Raw genomic sequence first — 21,577 nt, forward strand, 5'->3', positions numbered from 1 at the left:
TGGACACTTGGGTTGTTTCCAAGATTGTGCTGTCATAAACAATGCTATGATGAATAACTTCCTGTGTGAGTCATTTCACAGGTGTACAGGTACAGCTGTAGGATATATTCCCAGAAGTGGGATTGCATTGTTAAAGGAGCAATTCACTTATAATTTTGACATATAGTACCATGTTGTCCTTTTTAGGGATGATATGATTTTTTGCTCTCCCACCAGCAATATGTATACTCTTTTGAATCTTTGAAGTATTTTTACCACATAGTATGAAATTTCCTATTGAAAATTAACTTAGAAAAAATGAAATAAATCACTACTCCGGAGAGGTTTGATAAGTCTACAATTCTAACCCTTTTAGTTTTCTATTTATTTATTTATTTTTTGTGTGAGAAAGATCAGCCCTGAGCTAACATCCATGCTAATCCTCCTCTTTTTGCTGAGGAAGACCGGCTCGGAGCTAACATCTATTGCCAATCCTCCTCCTTTCCCCCCAACCCCCCAAAGCCACAGTAGATAGTTGTATGTCATAGTTGCACATCCTTCTAGTTGCTGTATGTGGGACGTGGCCTCAGCATGGCCGGAGAAGCGGTGCGTTGGTGCGCACCTGGGACTGAACCCAGGCAGCCAGTAGCAGAGTGCGCGCACTTAACCACTAAGCCAGGGGGCCGGCCCCTTTGTAGTTTTCTAACACTTAAAATTTAGTCCATCTTAACTGTATTTTGGAAGAGAGCTGAGAACCAAATATGCTTCACTCTAACTTTTGGAAAAGGAGACAATTATTACACGCATATCCCAATCAGATAAAACGGCTTCCTAAATAGTGTTGGCTAGCTTACTTGTGAGAAAGAGAAAATCGGTCCCTGATACTGGGAGCTAGCCTGGTCCCTTCAGCCAGGCCTCACTGTTCCTAGGAGCTAGCCTGGCACTCACAGCTAGGTCCTGGTATCTCCTATTGAACATAAACAACTTTACAGAACATCACCATCAGACAAGGCCACTCCATGACCACGATGAATCATGACAAAAACAAGATCACTCTGAGGTCTCATATCTGAACACAAAAACGTGAACATTATCCAGCCACAAAAATGACCAAACATCCCTCTAATCTGGCTAATATGAATGACTGCTTCTTTACCAATTTCAGCATTAGCCTCTCTAGATAACCTTCTAGATAAGACTTATAAGATACCCCACCATAGAATGACCTCTGCTTCCTAACAGCATCCAACCCAGAGCAAAGTCCCACTTCCTCAAGTCTTCCCCCAAATCACCCAACACAACCTAAATCCTCTAATTCCTTTCTAGTACCCTCTTACTGAAATGGCCCATGGTCCCATGGTGTGCCTTCTCCCTCACTGCAACAAGTCAACCCAATTCATTCAGCTTCAGGTGCGTTCTTGGTGGTCGCTGGCTGGAGGGCGTTGCTTCCCTCAACAACACTCCCTTTGCATCCACTATGTACCAGCGACCCTGCCCATGTGGAGCTTACCTTCTGGAATACTAGAGCTAGTGGGGATATTGGATATCATTTAATCCAACTAACTCTCCTTAGATGTAAGGGAAAGGGGGGGTCTGAAGTCTACCATCAGCATCACAGCCAGGACTGGATCTCCTGAGGCGGGTATCAGGGGTCTTTCAACCACACTACAAAGTCCTGTCCTCATTCCACATTGATTTCTGAACCATTTCCCAGTTAACTTCCTGGTTATGTCACAAGACACATTTTTATCACTTTTTGGACCCATTTTCCATTTCTCATTTGTCCTCTAACATTTTACCCTCATAGGAGAAGTTGTTGCACAAGCATAAGCATTCAAGAGGCACTCCAAGATATGCTAACAGCTCATGCTGACATGCGTCTCTGTGCAAGAGTGCAAGGGAATGAGGGATGAGGCACAGATTTGGAAGTAAGACTTCATTTCTTCGTAGACATTATAGGAACATATCAATTGTGAAAAATGAAGGTCAATAAAGATTTTACAGAGAGAGCTCACCTTAGCAATTGCCAGTCACTTCCCTTTTTGCTGACAAAGACATTAAGTTGCTTGGGGAGACCATTTGAGCAGTCCTTTTTAATTATGCAGATATAAGGTAAGTTGGACTTACTATTCTGGAAGAAGATATAATTGGACATTCCCTGCTTGACGAAGACAAGTCATTCCTACAACCCACTGGGAGGGTGCATGGGATGGAAGATGGGAGAGAGGGAAGATTTGTATAAGGTCTAAAGGATTTCCTGGGGAGGAGGAATCTTGTGCTTAATACCTTCTCTTTCAAAGTTTAAGATTATTAGAGCATCTCTGATGAATTACGGTGGTCCTAATAGAGGTAAGCCCTTAGGGAAAGACAACACCTCTTCCTCCACCCCCATCCTTCTTGAAGAGAGAAACTCTTGAAGGGGGTAGGGAGTTAGGGGAGTCGTCTGGTCTAGACTGATGACCTGGGATCCAAATAAACGCCATGATTATCTCAGGAGCAGGTTAATTTGGGCATGGTGTGCTGCTGATGGTAAAACTTAGACCAAGCCCCCCACACAGTGGGCATACTATGGAAGGAAATGGCTACATACACCATATGCGTACGTGTGAGTTCCTCAGGAGCTGAAACAACCTGGGGACGTGGGGGGCACAAGGTCAATTTTGGCATAAAGCATTCTTGCCTGCATGTGCCATTCTTTCTAGAAGCAATATCTCAGCCTGGGGCAGGTCTCTGGGGTGACCAGGTAAGGGGGTTTATCCCACACCTCTTCTCTTGGGACTGCCAGGTTTCCAGAGAGTGGTGAATCAAGCCTCTGAGTTTGTGGCCAGAGCAAGTGGCCTATTCTGCAGCAGCCAGTGGGGGTTCAAGAACAGCCAGGACCAGCCCTTTAAACCAGGCACTGGATTTGGTGGACTTACCAAAGGAGGGAAGTCTCTAGAAAGGAGGGAAAAGGATTCTCAAAATATCACAGAATACAGGCTCAGGGTCAAAAAATTTTAGTATTAAACAGAGAAGCGCCCTTATGTTTTAAGCACTGCTGGTGTAATATATCATACCAGCTACCTAAAAAGAACAGACGTGAGTCCCTACCCCGGGGACCTTACATTGCACAATAACCCTAAGAGGCAAGTATTACTCATCCAATTTAAAGATAAGGAAACTGAGACTCAGCAGATGGAAGAATATGCCCAAACACCCCATCCTAGAATGTTCCAGCCAGTCTAAGCTGACTGCCTCTTCTTTTATGAATACTGAACTCCAAGCGGGACAGGTACGCTTTTGGACCTGTCCAGAGACAGAGGTCTCATAGTATGGGTCAACTGCTTCCTCAGCTTTGGGTTTTATTAATAGCTTAAGTAATATTAGTGAGATGCCCTGGGTGGCCCTTAGAGCACATGCTGCCCACTCCCCAATCCTCCTCCTACACCGTCCATTGGTAGGCTCACGGGACTGCCAGCGCTGTGCTCTGTGCTTGGGGAACATCATGGGGCAGCCGCCTGACCTCAGCCATGCTTCTGAGAATGGTTCTCCACTGGCTGTGGCACGCAGGGCAATGGCCCTGAATGGCCTCCCTCCTCTCTCAGGTGGTGGGTTCTATCTCTGCAGCAAGAAAGTTGCCCCAGCCTTGGGGAGCCTCAGGTGAGGTGAGATGGGAAACCTCAAACATACATTCTGCATGGGGCATCCTGATGGGAAATGCTCACGTCTCTTCTCGCAGACATTCAAGGCACTGGCACACCCTGACTTCCCTCAACAGCAGCCTCCCGCACGAAATCTCCCCATTCTGTCATGTACACGGGCCCTCACGCTATGCCTCTGAGGGAAGAGCAGAAGGAACGAAGAATCGAAACGGCCTGTTCCACAAGAGAAAATGAAAGTTCATTTGGAACCAATCTGACTATTTAATTCTTAGGCCCCTGGAGACCAAATCAGTGTCCCTCTTCCCAGCTCTACTTCTGCTCAACTCTCTAGCTTTCGTTTATGTCATTTTTACGATTTAATTGGGGAGAGAGAGGAAGAGGATATGACTTCATCTTTTTTTCTTCTAGATGAGAGTGGCCGTAAGTTAAGTTTATTTAACCTAATTCCTGGAATGGTTCTTTTTGGCTAACTGGGTTTTCCCAGTGGTTGGTTCCCAGAACTCAACGCTGCCCTCTGGAAACAGGCCTCACCTTCTGAAAATTTCCCTCCTTGTCCCTCTGCCTCCACATGCCCCGGTCCTTCCCCTTCATGGTATCAGTTCTGCTCTCACCTCCACCCCACCCCCTCCTCTTCCCGCAGCATCAGCCCCTCCCGGATTCACACACTTCCAGGCCAACCTGTCCATCTCACCGGCGCCGCCTAGAGGCACAAAGTTTTGATCCTTCTGCTGCACCTGCCTTCCAAACACCTGCCCACAGAAACAGAAACAGTCATCTTTCCAACTCCTCTCTTGGGATGATGGATGTTGCTGTATTTTCTTATTCATGCTGAATGGATCCACTACAAATAAAAGGCATCTAACCTTGGCTAGGAAAAACTCTCCCTCATGGGGCTCCCTACTCACCTCTACCTCTCTTCCTTCACTAGCCCACACAGCAGCTTTTCCAGACCTCTGCTTTCTCAAGTTCTCAACCTCACCTCCCACTCACCTCCCTCTCTGGACAGAACACTCTCCACTGTACCATTCTAATAATGCACTCCCCTCTGCCGTCCCTCTTAGAGATCTTTCTCTCCAGAAGAAGGAATTCCTCTTTTCCCCATTTTAACCCTCCTCTCTGTACTTTCACCAGTTCCACTCCTTGGTGAATCTCCTCCATTATCTCCACCCCACCTCTCCATTTTCTGCATGTCTTTATCACCTTCATTTTATGCACCCACAAAGCTGCTTGCATTTCCCCATCCTAAAAAAATAAAAGCTCCTGGATTTTGTGTCTCCCCAAAGCTCCCTTCCCATACCTCATCTTCCCTTCAGGGTATATTGTTAGCATTTGGGTTAGCATATGTTCCAACTCATTTTCATTCCTGAATTTTCCTTTCAGTACATGCCCTTTGTTAAATCTGCCGTAGATACCGTCTAGAAGGAAGCAGAGTTTTTAAATCTTGTTCTCTCCCTCACTACTTGAGTGAAGCTGTTTTTCTCAAAAGTGACCTATTGTCAGACTCAACAGTATCTCAGTCATCATCTGTCTTGACCCCCGAAAGCCTGTTGATGGCTTTTGTGAACCGCTCTCACTGACTCAACCTGTGGTCTGGGATGAGTCACTGAGCTTCTCTTGGCCTCAGTTCCCTCAGCACACTGTCTAGGGCCTCTGGCCAAGCCAACACAATTACCAGCAATTACAGCCATGTTGGCTGCTAACTGCCCGTGAAGCAGTAAGCGCGGTAACACACGTGAGCTGGGAACCGGGTCAAGTACTAGGTTCTGGGAAATGCTAATATTTAAGGAGCAGCAGCAGAAGTGGTCCTAGAAGGAAGCCAAGAAGAAATGGCAGAGAGGTAGAGTGATCTTACAAAATGCAAAGCTGATCACTTCGCCCAACTGTGTAAAATCCTTCCAATGTCTCTCCGCAGGTTTTAGGATGCATTCAAACTCCTTAGGGCTGCCCGAGAGCTTTGTTTTGTGCCAATCCCCACAACTCCTTGTTCCAGCCATATGCTCTTGTATCTTTGCTCCAACATCCATTCTGGCCTCTGTGCTCATGCTGCTGCCTCTTTTCTTATTATTATCATTGTTTTTAAGAAGAGTGATGACAAAGGTAAGCCCAGTGGAGACGCATCTCAGGCTGGGGTCAGGGAAGGCGTCCCGGGGGCCACGGTCATGCAGAGTGCTGAGGGATGGGGAAGAGTCAGTTACAGATGGAAGGGGAAACGGCCTCCTACCAGAGGGAATATGTGCAGAAAGACATGGTATTTCAAGAGCAGGGTGACGCTGGGGGGATGTCACAGTGGACACGGCAGAGAGAAAGAAGGGCAATGCAATCAGGTCACTGGTGACTTTCTGACCGAGGATTCTGCAACAGGATGGGGCTGCTGAGATGCAGGAGACCCAGGCCCTGCCTAGAGTGCTCAGACTGAGGGGAATAAGTAAATCCTAACACCGTTACAACAATCCAGTGACAGAAGCCAGTGACCATCTTCCTGGGATGTCTGTGTTGATCAGGCAGGGGAGGAATTCTTGACAGGGGAATGGAAGAGTGAGATTTATTCTTTGCTTCATGGGATGGCAGGAGATGAGAATGAAAAAGCCAGAGGGCCTGGGTCACTGGGTCACAGAAAGTCCTGGACGCAAGATAAATGCTTGGACCTTATCCCAAGGCCACTGTTTCCCAGTGTGGCAGGGGTGGTTCCAGTGACTTCAGAGGGTACACAGAGGAACATATTTTAATAGCTACATACTTAAAGAGTATTAGTAGTAAATACAACTAGTGTATTATACCTCTGGTCTCTCAGGTATTACTATTGTGGAAAAGGCTAAAAAAAAATAAGGATGATTTAAGTCCTTTAAAGACAACTATTAAGTAAACAGCAGCCCAGAGGGTATGCAGACAGGGGGTATTTGTGGAGGAAGCTGTGAAACTGAAACATGTGAAGCACTGCTGTGGGCACTGGGGAGACAACACCCAGAGCTTTAGCAGGGAGGAGGCCTGGCCAGATCTGTAGTTTAGAAAGATTGCTGTGCAGCCAAGTAGAGAAGGTCAGGAAGAGACAGGACTAGAGACAAAGGCTTTGTTGAGAAGACTACAACAGGGATGCCACCAAGAGATGATCAAGGCCACAGCCCAGGCGCGGCAGCGGACCTGGGGAGAAGCCTGCCATAGACACACCTCCAGGCACAACACCAGCTCCAACCCAGCCAGCCACCATTAACACCAAAACCCGGCACCCCGGCTTTGTTTGGGTTTCCTGTCTAATTACAAATTTGGCTCAATCAGATTTCTTCATAAATTCAAAAGTCTTTATCGTCAACACAAGGCTCCTTTAGGGATTCACCCCAAAGGAGACACCAGATTCAAGTTACAAATCCCTGTTTAGCAGATCAAGTTGTCATCTCTGAAGAAGAAACTGAAAGAAAGTAAATGATACAGGTTCTTGGAAAGCAGTGGCTTTACCTCAGAGGCAAGAAAGCACCGCAGGAGAAGAAGCAACAACACCGGCAGCAGAAACAGCTAACTTTCATCCTTTAGTGCATGGACAAGGCCGTTTTTTCTCACAACAACCCCATGAGGTAGCCCCTATAATTATCGTTCCTATTTAACAGAGGAAGAAACAGATGCTGACACAGATGAACTAACTTGCCCCAGGCCACACAGCGTACTAGTGGTGGACCCGGGGATCATCCTCAGGTCAGCTCATGGTCTCAACCAATTATGCTTCACCATTTCCTTTATGGCCAGTTCCACTGTCCTGGTTTTACTCTTTTATAAAAGCTTGTCACTGACAAAGCTGTAGGGCTGAGGGATATAAAACCTGATGAAAAATCCAAGAGTGGACGCCTGGAACAAAACATTATTCTATTATTCACACTTTAGGTATATGAGCTTTAGGTATAATTATAATCTCTTTTATCAAACAAGACTCATTACTAGTTATGGTGGGATTTTATTTACTGTTGCTTTTTTTCTTTTTTTTTTTTTAACATAGTTTTGAGGTAAAGTAATAAAAAAAAAAACAAAAACACTCACACGTTTCTAAGTTAAAGACCTGAATTCCCAAACTAGCTGGAGGCTTTGAGAAAGTTCCTTAATCTCTCTAAGCTTCCAAAATGAAGATAAGAAAACCAAGCTCCTCAAATAGGTGTCAGGAGCATTAAATGTGCAAGGAAGTTCATGCTACCTTCGGACAGACCTTTTAGAAAGTCCCTTCTGTGTGAATACCTAAACTCTCGCTACCACGGAAACCAACCAATTTGACCAAAATGACCCAGAAGCAGTTAACGCATTCTTGTCTTATCCGAGGCCATTTGACTGGTAGGAAAAGAAACTGGGGCTATACACAGCAAAATATAACCCCCAAACCACCCACTTGATTTAAAAGTAATTAGCAGGAAACATTAAACAATTTAATACCTATTACATTAAAAACGTATTTCAGAGAACATTATGGCACAGAGGACGGGAAATAACAAGAAGACAAGGAAAGGGGAAAAGAGAGAAAGAATGTGACCTAGAGAGTACTGAAATATACATATATATATGCAGCCCCACTGTTCACTTGTATTGCTGATTATAAGTTACAGATACTCCAATGCACTTCAGCCTAAAACCTCCATAGGCTCCGTTCTGAATGGACAGCCACAGAAGCCTAATAGGGCAAAACACACTGGACCACAGACCTTGTTACTAGAAAACCATCACTTTTTAAAAGCCACCTCAATGGCCTGGTCCGAAGTCCCTATGTGAAAAAGGTAATTTTCCTTGCCCTGTAAGGTCCCCTCTGGATTCAATATTCTACAACTCCAAATGAAATCAACAGTTAATAATGCCCTGGTGTGATGCCCATTCTTAAAGGGTCTTAGTGTGTCTGTAAAAAGAAACTTTATTTACAAAGTACCAACTAAAGATGCTTCTTTGTTCCGGTTCACCAAAAATAATAGGTAAGTTCCTTTGAGACTCATTGATCAAAACAACAGTTATACCTAGAGAAAGGATCACTCAAAAATAAGTAAAAACTAAAAGTTTATATTAATATCAATGCTGGCGGCCGTAGGCTGGCAGCTCATTATCTCAGACTCAGCAGCAGATACATTCTTTTCGGTCTGCTCACTACTTTAAAAAAAAAAAATAATCCAACAGTGGCTAATACTTAAACAACGGGGAAATTTGACACACATAATCCCTATTTCAACTTTCTTTGAAAATGATGGGAAGATGTAGCAACACCAGGCTCCCATTCCCATGTAGCGACATTGGGTGGGAGGTACACGGCAGCTGTTCCCTGGAGCAGGTAATTAACACTGGCCCCAGCTTCCCTCCCTCCACTCCTCTACCTGGCTCCTGCATGCATTTAGGCTTGCAATAATTACCGTTTCTGCATACTTACTCTCAAACACTGTGTGCAGCACCCATTGGCAGGGACTCATTACCCTGAGGTGGAAACGGGTGACGAGCTCCTCTCCAAAGTGCTGGCATTCACTCCTCCAGCAGAAAGCAGAGCCAGCACAGTGGAGAGCTCACTTATAAAGGGGGTTATTTTTTCATGAGGTTAGGTCTGGCTGTAGAGTCACTGATTAACTCAAGGCATTTGCCAAAGCTGGTTACTGAAGTTATGAAGGGTGGCTACGTAAGAAGGTGCTTCTGGATGGTGGTGATGAATTTCTAGAACTTTAAGGTGATAAAACAAAAGGTAAAGTGATCAGGAAAAGAATGAGAGGAAGCAATATCATTTCAAAACATTTTAAAGTATTAAGAAAAAAGAATGGGAAATATTTACATAAGCGACTAATAATCCTATAGCTTATATTTGTGCAGCAGTTTTCCAAAACTTATAACTTGTGTTAAATACAAAGAGAGAAAGATAATTCCTTTAGGGATTGCTTTGGAGACCTTTTTGGTTTTTTTTTTTTTTTTAATTAGTGACATTCTCACCTTAAAACATCATTATAAGATTACAGTATAACATAATGGTGTGAGATACTTAAAAATCACAGGGTTTGTATTCTGAAAGATACCTGGTTTGACTAATTAGGCCTAAGTTGTTCTAGAAAGTACAATACTTTAAAGGCTATTCAACACTATGGTCTTCTTGGCACTGACAGTCATTAAAGATTTCAATTTAGCCCTGATCCCATTAAAAGCAAGGTGACCTGATCAGAAAACTCAGCATTAACTACGGTTAAAGATCTCATGCTAGAAAACTAGGTCGGTTTGTGATTCCTTTAATTCATCCCTTTTTGTCTAAGGAAAATGTTCTTAAGAGCATTTTGCTTAGTCTTCATGAAGGTCCTTAGGACTTGGACATCTTCTCATTGTGAAGTTAGTTTAACAGGAGAATTTTCCTTTTTATGATTTTTACCTCTCGTTACCAAAGTCATGCATGCTCACGAAATGCTTCAGATAGAATCCTTAACGGCAGAGAAAGATAATCTTTTAAGTAAAGAGTTTACAAAATAGCATATATATATACTATACATACACTATTATTACATTAATACACACATAGAAAAAGGTCAAAAGGCTACAAAAATAAAAATAAATTGTAGTTAGCTTTGTGTAACAAAATTTGAGCTTTTAATTTTCTTTTTGCTTTTTTGGATTTTTCTAATTATATAAAGTCTATACATTATTTTTATTATAAGAAATAAGTTATTCAAACATTTTTATCTATTAGTCTATAGGTTAATTTACTTATGCAACCATCCAACTAACATTTAGGAGTATATTATATACTAGACCCTATGCTGTTTTTAGGACACAGTGTCATAAGACTTGGTCCCTGCCCTAAGGTTAAAGTCCAGTAGGAAAAAGCCACAAGTAGTGCCCATTTGTAGAGGAGTATGCTAAGTTCTATGACAAAGGTGGGGGCACAGTGGAGGGGCATGTAAACCAGACAGGGAAAGTTTCCTAGAGGAGACATTTGACCTAATATGTGCACTTCGGAGAGGTGGGTAAAGGGGGAAGTTAGGCATCCCAAGCCAGTCAATAAGTCTGATGCACATTTCTTAACGTTGAAACACGGCCAGTTGTCCACAGAAGGGTCAGAATGGGAGCAAGAGATCCTAGAGATGTTAAATGGATAGAATAAGCTGGATGTGGTGACTGGCTGATGCGGGGAGATGACTGAGAAGCAAGATTATGTCCACATTCTGGCTTTGGGGACTGAATGGCTGGTGGTACCAGTTACTGTGATGGAGAAAACAGGACAGTGGCAGGGACAAAGATGGAAATAAGAAACCCGGTTTAAGGCAAGATCTGTCTTGAGTTTGTTTTACCCGTGGATCATCCAAGTATTGAAGACTACTAGGTATATATGTGTTTGGAGATGAGTAGAAAGTTCTAAACTGAAGACATCTGGAAATGATTGGCATATAAGAAGGAATTAGGCAATTATATATATAGTCAGGCATCATTTATGACAGGGATACGTTCTGAGAAATGTGTCATTAGGTGATTTCATTGTTGTGCAAACACCATGAGTGTACTTACACAAACCTAGATGGTATAGCCTACTACACACCTACGCTGTATGATACTAATCTTATGGGACCACCAACCTATATGCAGTCTGTCGTTGACCAAAATGTTGTTATGCGGCACATGACTGGATAGTGAGAAACAGAGAGGGTCATTTAAAGGGTAACATTTAATGAGGAAACAGAGGAAGGAAAGACTGGGAAGGGATGATAGAAGGAAAGAGGGTGGCAAACACTATAGAATGTGAAAGTAAAATAGGAACAAAATAACACCCCTTTGTTTATCACAATATGCAGAATGCCGAACAGATTCTAGTGTTCTAACCCAAATCCAAAGCAGCAGAAAGTCCAAGGAAGGACCAGGTACTCCATATGTTTAAAGTTCCTAGCTGACTTTATTACGAAGCTAAGTTTGGCACCCATTGATCTAAGCCATGAATTCTTTGTTAAATCCTACACGTTCGTATCTGTGACACAGAAAACATTTCTCCACAGCCTTCAGTCCCCAACATTTCTGAATTTAGGGAAATTACCAAACGGAGACCGATTGCTCCGCTAAGGGGAAAGGGTGCCAGACTTCGATTCCTCCTCGCAATGCCTCTGCACCTGGGGGTTGTTCACTGGTCAGGTGTAGGCTGGGAAAGCACTGTAACTGCCACTCCAGGGAGAGCTCATTGTAGAGTGTATTGTTCTGGGAAACGAGGATTTGCACAGGTAGAGAAGAGGGGAACCACTTGACTTCAGGAATATGGTACTTAAAAAAGATGCCAAGCTAGAAAAGTCCTAGACTTATTGGGCAAAGCCCATAAAGTGGCCAATCTTGGTAAAGCCGCAGATTCAGACAGATCAAGAAAAAGCTAGAAAGGCAGGCCAGTCTGCAAAGGGCTTTTAAAAACAGACAAAGGATTTAGAGTTTAATTCTGAGGGCTTAAGATATTTTTTTGCAGCAATATAACAAGATCAAAATACCTTTCTAGAAAATTATTGTGGCCATAAGGTACAAAACAGACTTTAAGGGGAGGAACTAGAGAACAGGAAACAGTTGTTTAGGTACAAGGTGCAGTGTTCACAGTAAGTCAGTAAAATAAGGAACCTGGATCTTGTAATATTAGCTTCATAGGATGAATTTCGTGTGCTTTTGTTTTTGGCCAGATGACCACTATAACACATAAAACTTCATTCTAATAATCAGCCAATGCTAGAACCAGCCTGCAACTAAGTTAAAACATCTAATATCAGAGAAAGGACCTTTTAATCAAGCTCTTTATTTCCATACAATGTTCCCATTAGACCACCTCAGTTCAGTTAATGAGCACCATGGAGCATCATCCATAAAGTATCAGCCATGTCCTCTCCCCATGATCGCTGAAACATGTCTAGTCTAGATGGAAGCTACTTGAGCAAAGTCCAAGGAGATGAATAAATTTGCGGATGATGAAAATATTCATTCCCTCACTGGCCAAGAAATGACTTTGAGTGTATGAAATATCCCTCTCCCACGCCCATTTAAGTGATTTGTCAGACTAAATAAAGAGTATAATTAATACAGTTTAACTGCCTGCTCTGTTGTCTAGTTATGAGAATGGGATTTGAAATCAAATGGATTTGAGTATAAATCCTGGATTTGATACTTGCCAGTTAGAGCAAGGTGTTGAAACTCAGTGTGTCCCACTTTCTGCATTTGTAAAATGGGGAATAATACCACATGCCTCATGAACTATCACAAGTATTAAGTGAGATAACCCACGCAAAGTGGCATCCAGAGTACCGCGCCTGGCATGGAGTCAAGGAGGGCACCAAGCGAGTGCACTGCCTGCCCTCTTAGCTCTCTCTGACTTAGAACTGGGGAAATTGATAGTTGAGCTGGTGAGTTAATTTCTTTGATATTCCCCTTTGAGATTTTAAGAGTGGGAATCCTACTTTGGATGAGGAAGATATCACAGAAGCATCCTTGTAAAGTATGTGCTCAATCAGAATAATCTGATGCATTTTATAAAGCTGCAATTCAGGCACCAGAATTTTATCAGGGTCCAAAGAAGCTTAGAGCCGCCCCCCACCGACAGTTTGAAAATGAATAAGATTTCAGATGGATGGCACATCATGAAAAGCCCAGTACTCATGACTTTCAGGCTTTACTCTAAAGATTCCAAAACTAAGAGTGAATACTTTTTAAAGACAAAAAGAAAATACAAAGAGAGTTAAAAGGTAGATCCTCAATAGGATCTGCCATCAACCAGTCACTCCTAACAATACAATATAGCTTTGATGGCCAAAAGGTTACATACATGGTCTTTGTATGTATGGCTGCCACTACTAGAAATGTGAAAAAGGGAAATAAATCCCAATTTGTATTTACTATAGTAAAGAATTTAAAGTCAACAGAGATTGGACTAAAATAGTCTTTAAACTATACATAGACAGACAGATAGATAAATGGATGGATATGCAAGTAATCTCATAAAATTAAAATGCAAGCACCTTTTAAAAGGACAGATACCTGTGCGCTCATGGGTACATTTTAATTTTGAAATTATAAAAAGATCCCAACTATTATAAAGTGCTTGGGAACTTCAGTTATTCTTGACATTATATAAGGAAATATCATGCTTTCTAAAACCGAATCAACATATACGATGAGTTTATTCTAAACGTGGGCAGGCACAAAATATAACCATCCTACACAAATCAAATGGCTTGCTGATCTTAATTAGAAGCTGATTAGAGAAACATGATATATTTGTATATCAAGGTACAAATAAATTTATTATTAAAGAAGTCACATAGAATAAAAATCCTCAGGCCACTAGTGACTTTATATCAAACAAATGATATTTAACAAGCACTCAACTTTAAAATGAAACAATTCTAACGCTACACTTGCTTCTTTTTTCATCTATCAAATTGAAAAACAAAGAATCATAACTACTGAGATTTCCCAGCTTGTGGGGAAGGGCACTCTTATGCTGGTGGTGCGTAAACTGCACACTTTCACACGTGACATGCATTTAAAAGCCTTAAACATATCTACTGACTTGGAAAGACTACTTGAAGGATTTTACAAAGGTGTTTAATGTAGCAGTGCTTATAATGGCAAAAAATTTGGAAAACCTACTATCCAAAGCAGGAATGATTCAATCAATCAGGAAACATAATGGGGCTGCTAACTATATTGTTCATGTACATATAATAATATAGTATTTGACGTGGAAGATATGCGTAACATATTAAGTGGGGAACAAAGCAGACTGCAAAATAGATTCTGCTCCCCCCATCCTTGCTTCTCTGTTTGTTCAAGTGTTGCTAAAATTATCTTAGCATAATTATTTTCAAGTTTAAAAAAATTTTTTAATATCCACGGGCTCTCCCTCTCCCACTTCCCCTCTCTTATCAGCTTACTTATTACCCAAATCACACTAACCAATTAATTCAGCTTGGATTAAACATTTATGCATGACTTGGCAAATTCTTCGTAATTCCTGTTATTTAATTCCACTTCCATCTTATTTATTTTAAAAGCCAGATAATATGAAATCAATTATTATAAAACATTTCAGAGATTAAGAGACCATAAATAATTGGAAAAAAAGAGAGAAGTTTAAATTTGAATAGGAATTATTGGTTCTTTCTAAAAAAGGAAATAATCTCCTAGTATTAAGAAAGAAAAAAGATAATTGTATTTTTTATATAGAAGAGTATCCAAATCTTTGGAAGACAATCTATATTAAGTCTCTACAAAGTGCTAGGAACTGTTTTCAACAGCTTTGCATAAGCTCCCCAGGGTAGGGTCCCAGTCTTATTTACCTACAACCAGCCCAGTGCCTGCCAGGACCTATGCATTCAATAATTGTTTGTTCAAATATGATCCAATTACTAAACACTCACCATGATCCATTTTTCAATTTACGAAATTATGTTTCAAATGGATAACGTATCTCATTCTAGGGCCCACAGTTCCTAGCAATTCTCAGTCATCTCTGTCCGATGCTGGGGCTCATTATCCCACTGTCCAGGGCAGGGCAGCCCAAGACTCCATACCTCTTCCAGGGCAGGACACGCTATTGTCTTCTTCTCATGCTTCAGATAACTTCTAGCACAGTCTTGTGCAAAGTGAAGGTGAAAAATAAATGCTTGTAATACCAACAACCTTATTACTTGTCGTACTCTATCAATTTTAGATTACCTTCCAGATAAAATATTCCTTTAGGAGCAATAGTGTTGTTTTTAAAGATACAAAACTACAGATTAATAGCTAAGTTAAAAAATTTTTTGCAAAAATCCTTTTGCAAAAATAATTAAGGTTTAGTAAAAGAAACAAAGTATATGTAAATTTGTAAATATTCAAAGTAAATACTGTGAATATAATCAAATAGAATAAAGTTTTAAGTAATCAAATCCCTAAATTATTTGGCTATTACAGCTCACAATTACTTTCAGAATGGTGTATAGGCCTCAGTCTAATGGTCAAATACTTGACCAGTGGTTCTCAATGTCAAGTGATTTTGTCCATCCGAGGACATTTGGCAATGTCTGGAGACGCTTTTGGTTGTCACAACTGGGAAGGTGCTGCTGACATCTAGCGGGTAGAGGCCATGGATGCTGCTAAACATCCTACAATGCACAGGACAAAGAATTACGCAGCTCAAAATGTCAGTAGTGCTCAAGTTGAGAAATCTTGTACTAGACGATTAAAGTAAGGTAGAATTATCCACTGTCCTCATGTTTAAATTAGCACCCAGTGAGAGCAGGAAAAGCCTGGATGTCCCAGGTTTGTAAGTCCAGTTCTGGACACTTGGCAAACCTCCAAGCACACCACTGTCATCTTCAGGTGATTCAAGAGAAGTACATGATTCTGCAAGCTGCAGTGGAGACAGGGAGGGTTTAAAGTTGATATGAACTCGATCCTCAGTGGATGTGCACATGTCACAAGTAGCAGTATATGAGTGTGCAAGAAGAAACTACTACCTTTTCTGGATCCATGGTGGTCTTAGATCTTCTGACAACTTCTCCCAAGTTAAATAAAACTATTATATATCTAGGCAGTTTTTAACTACTTCACATCTCTAATTTCTAGTATGTAAATTTAGTAACAAGGCTTGCAGGGAAAAAACCCGACTAAAAACAGAGGCAATAAAGACAGACTACGTGCAGGGCCCCGTCACTGCTTCCCTGCCTTCAGCTCCTCCCATTCTCTTACTTGGTAGACTATTCATTCAGTGATGGTGTTAAGGAAGCCTTAGAGCACATTGTAAATGAAGAAGGAATGTTTTGGTAGAGTTAATTTCTTAGTAATAATAACAAAAAGGGAAAAAACCCAAACATTTAAAAAAAGTATTAGGAATAAGAGAGAATAGTGAGACACATTTGTGAAGTTATGTCAACATCAAAATTATTCTCCTGTGACATGGAGCTCTCGTACATTGCACGAGTCAAAGATACCTGCCAATGAGAATAAGCTGTCACATCTAGAAAAGGTCTCGGAGAAGACAGTGTAACCTAGAAAGGGAGCCACTGCTGGGATGAGCTGAAACTCCAATGCATGCCAGGATCCATTAAATAGAAAGACAAGTAGGAATACTCAGTTTGATGCAGCAAGGGAATCTAGAAATCATTATCAGAGGGAGAAAATCATTGCCTGCCATTTCTCGGCTCCTTAAGGACTTCATTGAGCCTTCAGTTCTGAAGAATTTCATCAATTGGAAACCAAAATGAATTTTTCTTATTTCTTACTGTGCACTTGGAGGTCTGAGTGGGAATTAACTTTAGGATTCCTCCATCTTTCCCAATCTTAAACTAAAAAGTGGCTTCTTCTAAGGCAGGTAGACATAGAAGTACATAAAAGAGCAATTAAAACAAAATTTCCTAACATTTACACACACAAAAAAAAATTTATCAGCACAGTGAGATATAATGCCTCCCAGAAAATCTTTGGTTGATTAATAATTAGTTCAAGAAAGAAAACTAAGTGTGTCAGGTTATTTGCTAGCCAAAGACAAATAAGTCATGGACACTATAAAATACAACATAATGGAATTCAAAAGTGACCTACTTGAAAAAGCTCACAAAAGCCACATGTATAAGAGGTCAAAGAGAAGGACCATTTCAGCATACAGATTTCTTCTGGGTTAAAGAATGACCGTAACATAACTACATGTGTGGGATTGCTAAAATTATTTTAGAAGAGTCCTTGGTGCACACAGTCTCATTAAAGATTATAAAATTGAAAAAAACCCAATTTCCTTATATTATAAACAACACATTTTCCCAGAGAAAAAGTGACATATATGATGAGTAGTTTTTCTGATAGACCTGGGAAGTCCCCACAACCCACAATGTAGCTGAAAGTTTCAGTGCTGTGTTTTCCTTGCCTATAAAATCAGGAAATGGCCTAACCTCTAAGGTATTGTCCAGCTGTGAATTTGATTCTAGAACTCTGATTTTAACAGGGCTTCAGAAATTTACATTGCTTCTGCTAAAACATTTTTAAATAATAAAAGACAGACATTTTCTTTTTATCTCCAAGTACCCCTAGTTTATCATTTCAGTGAGATACTGTGGGGGTTGCAGGCACAGGTAGAGGAATCCATTTCATAAATGCAAAACAAATTAGGTTCAATGTGCATGTTAAGGTGGGTGTGTGTCTAAGAAAGGGAAAAGATATTAGCAAATTCATTAATTAAAATGCTGTTAATTATTTTCCACATTAAATTATAATTTATTAAAAGGCAACTCTCTCGATGAGAATTATCATTCTGGGTACTAATCAGCCAGAAGGTGTGCCCTTGCTTATAATTTCATTTTGCTCTATTAACAATTCATGCTTAAGGAAGCTCACTGAGTGCATTTGTTCTTGGCAGGTGTGTTAGCCAAAAAGTCTGCCCAAATGATGATGCTCAACGACTAGTTAGGAAAAGGAAAAATGTGTGGGTTTAACAATTTTGAAAAGTAATTGCAAGGCCTTTGTAGAGGTCTTTTACAAAGATCTTTTAAAGGTCTTGTATTCTACCATATATACAAAAGAAAAACTTATTTTTTCTAAAAATAATGTTTTCCAATTATTTTTATTATAAAGATGTCCTCAGTGATATACTGCTGAAGAATTTCTATGCCACCATCCCTGCTATCCTAGACTGTTACAAAACCAATAAATTTTTTTTCTTGGGTAATTTAAAAATACAAATCTCCTTAGAGGTATACAGCCCCTCGAACCCACCCAGGTGATCTCATGTCACGTTTCTTATGCTGCTGAGTCACAGATACTCCCTCCAGAAGGCCAAAGCAATCTTTAGTTCCCCCAGAATAATAAGCACTTAAAAATTACAATCATGCCTCTCTACTGCACTTAGAGGGGTTTGGATCTGCTCCACCGTGCTCCTTTATTCTCAATGGAAGGGCAATTCCAATTACTGGCATTTGAGAATACCTACATTTTCCTTCACTTAAAACTCAACTGGGTAGAAAGTTATGAAAGCGGTTCACCACACGGTACGTAAGATGATCTCAAATTTGCTATCCTGAAACCATCCTTTAGCAGAAAGCTACTCAAATAATATCCTTCTATAAATTCTAAAAAGTACATTAAGAGAAATTTCTTATTCGAGTAAAATTAAGTATTTTAAGATTAAATAAAAAAATCAAGATGCAATTAGAATCTAATTGACCACCAGATTTTCCATTTTAGCCCACACTCACCTCTCCCGAGGAACAGCAAACCAGTACTCTGGCTGCTTTCTTCGTTTGCCATAGTGCTGGACCATGGCCGCAGTGTGAGTGGCAAAGGATTTTCGCATTGGTTTTCCCACTTTAATGCACAGAAACATGGGTGGAGTTTTGCTCTTCTCTTCTTTTGAAGGAAGTATATCTGAAACACACATGGAAAAATCTTCCTCAATATTGGCGACAGTAAAACCTTTCAACTTACAAAGAATAGTGTCCAATCCCCTCTTAGTGACGCAAAGTCAGAACATGGCAGAAACATCAAACAACATCATCACATTAAGACTAAATCTTTCAGACCTTCTTTAGCACAAAAGGAAAAAGCTTTGGATGTTTCAGGTTGGTTTACATCGCATGAGATGCTACGTAGTAGGAATAAGCATAAAAACCAATACAATAACAAACAGTAGAGAATTGTGACAACCCACGAGAATACATATTAATGAATGGTACTGAGGATCTGATCACACCATAATGCAATTCCGTTTAGAACTGAAATGTCTTCAAAAACATTTTAAACTCCTTTAAATTTAAAAATTCAAAATAAAAGAGGAAAGTTATTGGAAAGATTAGAAAAAAGGCAAACTACTTTTGAAATAGAAATCTATGTGGTTCAATTTCCAAAACAGATACTGCATATTGCTAATTTTTTTCCCAATTATTAATGTATCAGTAAAGATATGCTCTATTGAGAAAACATTGTTCTCAAACAATGGTACTACTTTTGCTACCCTATGTGCAAGTTTTAGTAGGCAACTATACAATAGAATATAAAGACACTAAAGAAAAATGGCTTACCTTCAATGGGTACCTGAACTCTCTTTAAGAGCCATAACTGAATTTCAGATTTATTATCCATTTGTGCGCCTTGGCAACTGTTGTCCAGAGCAGATTTCAAAGAGGAGTCTGGAGACTCTTTACTCATCTTTTCTTCTGTAGAAGAGCCCAGATGCAGTAGAAGGGGTGCTCTCTCTTTCACCCAAGTTTTGTCTGGCTCTTTACTGCCCTCAGTTGGGGGAAGAGAACTACTAAGGGTGATGTCTATTCCCACTGGTTCAATACTTTTGTCATCACTTAATTCTGCCTTCTGCAAGTTATCAGATAACCGTGACCCTTCTTTGTTCTTATTAAGGTAATATTCGATGAGTTTAACTTTATCTAGATCTTCATGTATGTTCAGTGTGTTTTCCACCTGGCTTTCTGGGGAACCAGACTGCTTGTTCACCTCCGGCATTATATCTTGCTTCTCACAGGTTTCTAAATCTAGGGCTCCCTTCAGTTCAGCATCACTCTCTGTTCCTGAAAAGTTCAGGGCTGACTGCACCCGCATTTCCATAGCAGAACTGATTATTTGTGACTTAGTCTTCCTTAGCTCCTCTGAGTCCAGAGAAAGGCACTCCTTCGAGGTGTCTCTTTTGTCCATTCCAGTATCAGTTTGAGAAGAAAGTTCTTCCAGGTCAACAAAGTCATCATCTTCCCCTAAAAGGGAATTTTCTTTGGCTATAGATTCAAATGCAGCCCGAGTGTCAGAAGGTTCCTTGCCGACATTAGTTACTGTGGTAGATCCAGTGGTTGCCTCTCTATAGGATTCCAGTTTCTTTAACTTTCCTGACAGAGAGCTGTCTGAGGGCTTTGTATGTGTGTATTCTGTTGACTTCTCCAAAGGTCTTGTTTTGGAATCTGAAGTGATGGGTCTCTCTCCATTCTGCTGTCGTTTTTCCTTGTTGAGAGATTTGAACTTACTGAATGGGTTGATATCGTTTTCTGAAGCCAGGTCTTCCCATTCTCCAGGCCTGTACAGAGGACAAAGATCCTGAGGTAGGTCACTGTCGGGGGAAAAATGATGGGGGCACATGGAATGTTAAAAACAAAACCAAAAACAAAATGGAGGAAAGGCAAAAATCAAAACAAAACCCAACCAAAATCAAAACATAAATATACCACAACTTAAATTTATGTTTAAATGATTTTAGAATAAAGAAATGAAATCAAGAAATTAACTTCAAAATGAAACATAAATCAACTATAAGAAGTGGCAAAACAAAAAGCCATGAGAGCTGCACATCCTACTAGAAGCACATGAATGGTATTTGAAGTCATTATGAACATGGAGATGTCACCCACTAGATTTTTAATGATGACATAATGTTTCTGATCTTCATGAGGGAAAGAACAAAGGGGAGGAAATGTTTTAGTATGACTAAAATTCCTTAAATATTCAAACTTTTTCCTTTTTATAAAATAGTATATAAACCAACCACATTAATTCTGAACAGCTCATTGACTGAGTAGCTACTCATTTAACTGCTCTGTAAAATGACTGTCCCTGAACCCTAATTTTGGGTCTCACGACTCAGGATCTGATGCTTCTAATAATAGATATCCTTCTACTCCCAAGGGAAATGCAAGAGGAAGCTTCCACTATTACTGTGGATATACAGCACCCGCTCCATTTTACAGTTTAAATATTTACAGAAAAGTAAATCAAATAAACTCTTACTTATATACTTAGTTTAAATTTCTTAATAAGTTTAAATTTCTTAACTCTTTCATTTTATAGCAATATCATTTTACTTTATGGAGATGGCCAACTGGCTTATCAGCTGAAACACATTGTCCTGGAATGCAGTCAATTATTTTTTCCTTAGTCACAGATGCTTCACTACCCAAATTTGAATTACACATGATTAAACATGATCTCTACAGTTTAAAATAAATGGTCACGAAACATACTTTTTCAACTATGACTGGAAATATCTTGATTAACCCGTATTT

General features: G+C 40.4%; 1 protein-coding gene across 4 annotated transcripts in view; it reads right to left on the reverse strand.

Annotated features, from left to right (window-relative positions):
- Positions 1 to 21,577, reverse strand: part of NCOA7 (nuclear receptor coactivator 7) — a 149,857-nt gene that overhangs the window by 28,159 nt on the left and 100,121 nt on the right. For 3 of the 4 annotated variants that reach the window (XM_058566351.1, XM_058566350.1, XM_058566353.1), the window contains 2 exons: positions 19,601 to 20,628; positions 18,779 to 18,947 (listed from right to left, as the gene is read on the reverse strand). In XM_058566351.1, the coding sequence (XP_058422334.1) occupies positions 18,779 to 18,947; positions 19,601 to 20,628 (1,197 nt within the window). The remainder of the gene's footprint in view (positions 1 to 18,778; positions 18,948 to 19,600; positions 20,629 to 21,577) is intronic. The other variant, XM_058566352.1, reaches the window with a different exon arrangement.

Source organism: Diceros bicornis, chromosome 23, assembly GCF_020826845.1.
Source record: "Diceros bicornis minor isolate mBicDic1 chromosome 23, mDicBic1.mat.cur, whole genome shotgun sequence".
NCBI lineage: Eukaryota > Metazoa > Chordata > Mammalia > Perissodactyla > Rhinocerotidae > Diceros > Diceros bicornis.